At 54.5% G+C, this 4744-nt stretch overlaps 2 protein-coding genes across 3 annotated transcripts in view; one reads left to right on the top strand and one right to left on the bottom strand.

Moving 5' to 3' along the window:
- SLIT1 (slit guidance ligand 1) overlaps nt 1–4744 on the top strand; it is a 170077-nt gene that overhangs the window by 159799 nt on the left and 5534 nt on the right. For both annotated transcript variants that reach the window (XM_060643067.3, XM_060643068.3), the window contains 3 exons: nt 690–829; nt 1015–1108; nt 3475–3612. In XM_060643067.3, the coding sequence (XP_060499050.3) occupies nt 690–829; nt 1015–1108; nt 3475–3612 (372 nt within the window). The remainder of the gene's footprint in view (nt 1–689; nt 830–1014; nt 1109–3474; nt 3613–4744) is intronic.
- Nucleotides 4055–4744, bottom strand: part of LCOR (ligand dependent nuclear receptor corepressor) — a 157732-nt gene continuing 157042 nt past the window's right edge. Inside the window, exon 8 of the transcript XR_013550539.2 lies at nt 4055–4570. The gene's annotated coding sequence lies outside the window, so the exon portion shown is untranslated. The remainder of the gene's footprint in view (nt 4571–4744) is intronic.

Genomic DNA, 4744 nt, shown 5'->3' on the forward strand with positions numbered 1-4744 from the left:
AGATCATGACCTCGGCTGAAGAGTCGGACGCCGACTGAGCCACCCAGGTGCCCCCAGAAATTATTTTAATGCTCGGTCAATTCTTAATTGTCCCTTTATCTGGTGCCTGAGGGTTTTAGGCTCCAGGCACGTCCCCACCTTGGACTGCAGTTGGGAGAAGTGCACGTGCCTTTCTGAAGCTCTGGGTAGGTCTGTTTAGGGAAGTGTTTGTGCAGGACTTGAAGATCTGGAAATCAATTTCTCAGACATCTCTGACCCACAGATCTCTTGGCAAACCGCAGGTGCTCCCCCAGCTGGAAGATCACTGGTCTCCGGGACCCTCCATGAGCTGATTCCTGTTTACCCCCAGCCCTGTTCTCGCCTCATCCCTGACATATGGGCTAGGTGTCCTCTGCCTCTTTGTCCTCATCTCCCCGGCCTCAGTGTGGCCCCATCCTGGCCTCTCCTCTGGTTGCCGGTCTCCTTGTTGTCTCCCCGGCTAGACTGAGTGAGCCCCCAGAGTGCAGGACTGTCTTGTTTACTCTAACCCCAGTGCCTAGCAAGGGCCTGGCCAGGAGTGGGGACCAAAGCTCTGGGATGATGATGGTCACAGGTGGACACAGGCTTCCACAGTGCCTCAGGAAGGCTGCTGCCCTGGCCCTGCCCACCTGTCCGTCTCTCCTCACCTGCCCCCCCCCCCCCAACCTCAGGTGTTCCTGTCCCACTGGCTTTGAAGGACCGACCTGTGAGGTGAATACGGACGACTGTGTGGAGCACACATGTGCCAACGGGGGCACCTGTGTGGATGGCGTGGGCAACTACACCTGCCAGTGCCCCCTGCAGTATGCGGGTAAGTGTGGTGGAGTTTTGGCATCTGTGGGGAGAGGTGGGCAGGTGTGCCTGCCCTGAGCCCCGTTCCTGTGGGCAGGATGGCTGGGGCCCTCCCTCAGTGTCTACAGGAGGTTTCTGCCAGGCCAGCTGCCTGGCAGAGATTGGGGCAGCTTCTCTCCTGCCTCTTCCTCGTTCTTTCCCCAGGAAGGGCCTGTGAGCAGCTGGTGGACTTCTGTTCTCCAGATTTGAACCCGTGTCAGCACGGAGCCCAGTGCGTGGGTACTCCAGATGGGCCCAGGTGAGTGTTGCCCATTTCCAGGGCCAGGCAAGGGCATGGGCCTTGAAGTCCCCTCCCCTCTGGTCTCCCCATTCTGTTTCTTTACTTTGTCAAGTGAGTTTGGTCTCAGCTTTACGAGGGTTCAGGGTGGTGGCGGCCGCAGCTTTGGTCAGACAGACCTGGGTTTACAGCATGACGCTGAATGGATGCCTTGACTGCCCTGAGCCTCTTTTCTCGTCTGCAAACTGGGCACCCGGTGTCTTCCTCATGGGGTGGTTGTAAGGGTCGGATGAGCAAATGCACAGAAAGCACTTAGCTTCAAGTCTGACATCTGATAAGTGCGCCATAAATGGCTGTTATCTTCCCAGATCCACAATTTCTCATCCCCAATTACAAAATGCACAAAACTCTGAAGATCAAAAGTCCGTTTGATAGCAAAATCTGGTCTGACCTGAACGTATCTGGTAATAAAACCGGACGTACAGTGACACGAGTCTTCTTATAGTCACTCTTCTTGCTGCAGAAATGTGAGTGTGCGTAATTAAGGGGCTGCCCCAGATCCCGTTACGTGTTACATAATGCTTTAGGCATTGTGTCACCTTTCCAAACCTCAAAAGATTCTGAATTTCAAAATCTATCTAGCCCCAGGAGGTTTGCATAAGGGGTAGTTGACCGTTGTCACTGTCATTGTTACTGGCATATATGGAAGTGCATTGTCACCTGAAGACCACATAAAGGTCATGGATTTTAAAAATGTTTCCATCTGCAGTTTTGCAAACAGAGTCCCATTTTGGGGAGCCCGTTCCACTGGTCAGGACAAAACAGATGGTCAGGGTTGAGGCCTGTGGCTGAGGGACCCAACCCCAGCCACTCAGGCCAGGGTCAGGGGTGGAGTCTCTCAGGAAGCCCACTGTCCAGCAGGAGCCGCCCAAGGACAGTGGCAGGAAGCAAGAGACCGGGGTTATTGAGGTCCAGCCTGAGACTGAGGGGTGCATGGGAGCCCCCACCCAAATGCCGCCCAGATGCTGCACTTGTGGGGTGCCGTTGGGGGGTGGGGTTGCCATGGCAGAGGGGCAGTGGCAGCTCGAGGGGTGTGGCTGCCGCTCAGAGGGGCTGGGCCTCAGACCTGGAATAAAGCAGGACTGCACTCGGTCCCTCGCCCTGTGCTGGGAAATGAGCAGAGAGCAGCTGTGTGGTGCCTGTTCTCGCTCTCCTGTCTTTGCGAGCGGGTGTAAGTAACTCCGCTGTGCCTGCAGCTCGGTGGCGGGTATTCAGTCCCTGAATGACCGAGGGAGCGAATGTAAACGAGTGGGCGGAGGCTCAGCTGCAGCACATTTTCCAGACTGCAGCCCAAGACCCAGTCGTGCATTGCGATCAATAGGGTGGGTCAAGAGTACCGTGAAAAACTAACATTGAGAAGCAACATGCCCTTTTACGTAGTAAGGAAAAGTATTGTGGCGTGAAACCAGCTTTAGGGGTGCGTGCGTGTGCGTGCTCACTGGGGTAGGAAGGTGTCACTTACAGCCTGGAAAACTGGGAATGAATAAAAACATCCAGGCGGGGTACCTGCCCTCCAGGTTGCGTGGTTGAACCGTGGAGTTTGCAGTTTAAAGAGTTTCCAACGGGGAATCTCTTGATGATAGCTGGGGGTGCTTCCTGGAGGAGGTGAGGTTATTGGCCAGGCTGGACTGGGGCAGGGAGAGAGGAGGGGGATGTTCCAGAATCAATAGGTGTGAAGGTAGGGAAGTGCTGGTGGGTGGGATGGGGGTTGCTGCCAGTGGAGACCAGTCTGACCACAGGGTGGGCCCGATGTGGGGGGAGCAGGCCAGGCGGCATCTTGTGAGGCTGTGACTGAAAAGTAGGTGGAGGAGTGCGCTCCTGATTTGATAGGCAAATGGTTGACCCCCAGGTCACCGAGGCTGGGGGCTGGGCTGGAATCGCTGAGAGGGGGCACCAGCCCTGCAGAGGGAGGGCCAGGAGGCTGGTCCAGTGGAGCTGGGGAGGCTGGAGAAGAGGGCAAGATGAGCCCCAGGATTCAGGGCCTTGTGCTGGGGAGCAGCTGGGCAGGTCGAGAAGGGACTGAAGTTTGGCCTCGGTTGTGTGGTCAGTGTGGGTCGTCCGTGACCGGATCCCCATCTCCTCGTGCCCCTCGGTGTCCATCCTCCCAGCCCGGAAGCTGCTGTCACTCAGAAGCCCACACAAGCTCCTTTCTTGTGCCAGAAAAGCATACCAGGACGGGCTGGGGGCATCTTTCTCTCCAGAGCTCTGCTTGATCTCCTGGGTGTCCCACAGACGCGCAGGCCTTGAGGTTCTCTGTCACGTACACACAGCCCCTGGGCCCTGCGGGCTCCCGGCTGAGTGAGGGACTGATCCCCCCACGCCCCCAGGTGTGAGTGCGCATCAGGTTACGCAGGTAACAACTGCAGTGAGAACCAGGATGACTGCGGGGACCACCGCTGCCAGCATGGGGCCCGGTGTGTGGATGGAGTCAACAGCTACTCTTGCCTCTGTGCCGAAGGCTACAGGTGAGTGGTCCCGCTGTGCCCTGAGTGACTGAGGCCTTCTAGCCTCCAGCCGCTGAGCCGGCAGGAGGGAGCCAGGGTCAGAGCCTGGAAGTTGGATCCTGGGGTTTTAACCAAGGCTATGCCATCCCTAGCTGTGTGGCCTTGGGGAAGTTACCTAATAACTCGGATCATAGGCACAGGGTCCCTAAACTGTTTGGTTGAGGGAGGGGGTGGTGGGCACAGATTACTGGCTAATGCCCACCACATCCTGCCCAGCAAAACCTCTGAAGACACGTCCTAGCGTAAAGGTCATTTACCTTCACAGCCTGACTTCTCTGAAAAGTTGGGGGTGAGGAACACCTGCCCTCCTTCTGGCACCTACCTCCCGTGCTCTGCTTGGGTCTTTTTTTTTTTTTTTCCCCCCACGGTTTTATTGAGATACAATTCACCCAGCTTCGGTATATAATTCAGTGGCTTGTACTCTATTATCAGGATTTTGCATGCATTAACCATAATCAATTTTAGAACATTTTCATTACTCCAACAAGAAACTCCATACCTCTTATCTGTCACCCCACCGCCCCCCATCTCAGCTCCAGGCAACCAAGAATCTGGTATCTGTCTGTAGAGTTCCTTATCCTGAAGATTTCATATAAATGGAATCATACAATCTGTGGTCCTTTGTGACTGGCTTCTTTCACTTAGCGTCATGTCTTTGAGGTTCATCCATGTGGGAGCATGTATTAGAACTTCATTCCTTTTTGTGGCCAAATAGTATTCCGCTGCATGAATAGACCACACTCGTTTATCCATTCATCCGCTGACAGGCATTTGGGTTATTTCCGCTTTGGGCTGTTGTGAATGCTGACGCTACAGGATGTATGCTGTGTCAGAACTACCTGCCGGAAGTACTGTCCCCTCTTGTATTTGTTTAGTAATTGGAGTCTTCTCTCTTTTGCTCGTGTCTGTTTTTTCTTTTCTGTAAAATGGGCAAGAGTAAAATTTGCTAGCAGACTTGACTGCCACGAGCCACGAGTGCTTCTCAAACTTTAATGTGCACACGATCTTGTTAAGCAGATTTAGGTTTTCCATTTCTGACAAATGCCCAGGTGATAGCTATGATGCTGTTCCAGGGACCACCCCTGTTTCCTAC

The sequence above is a fragment of the Panthera onca genome, chromosome D2 (assembly GCF_046562875.1).
Source record: "Panthera onca isolate mPanOnc1 chromosome D2, mPanOnc1 haplotype 2, whole genome shotgun sequence".
Classification (NCBI taxonomy): Eukaryota; Metazoa; Chordata; class Mammalia; order Carnivora; family Felidae; genus Panthera; species Panthera onca.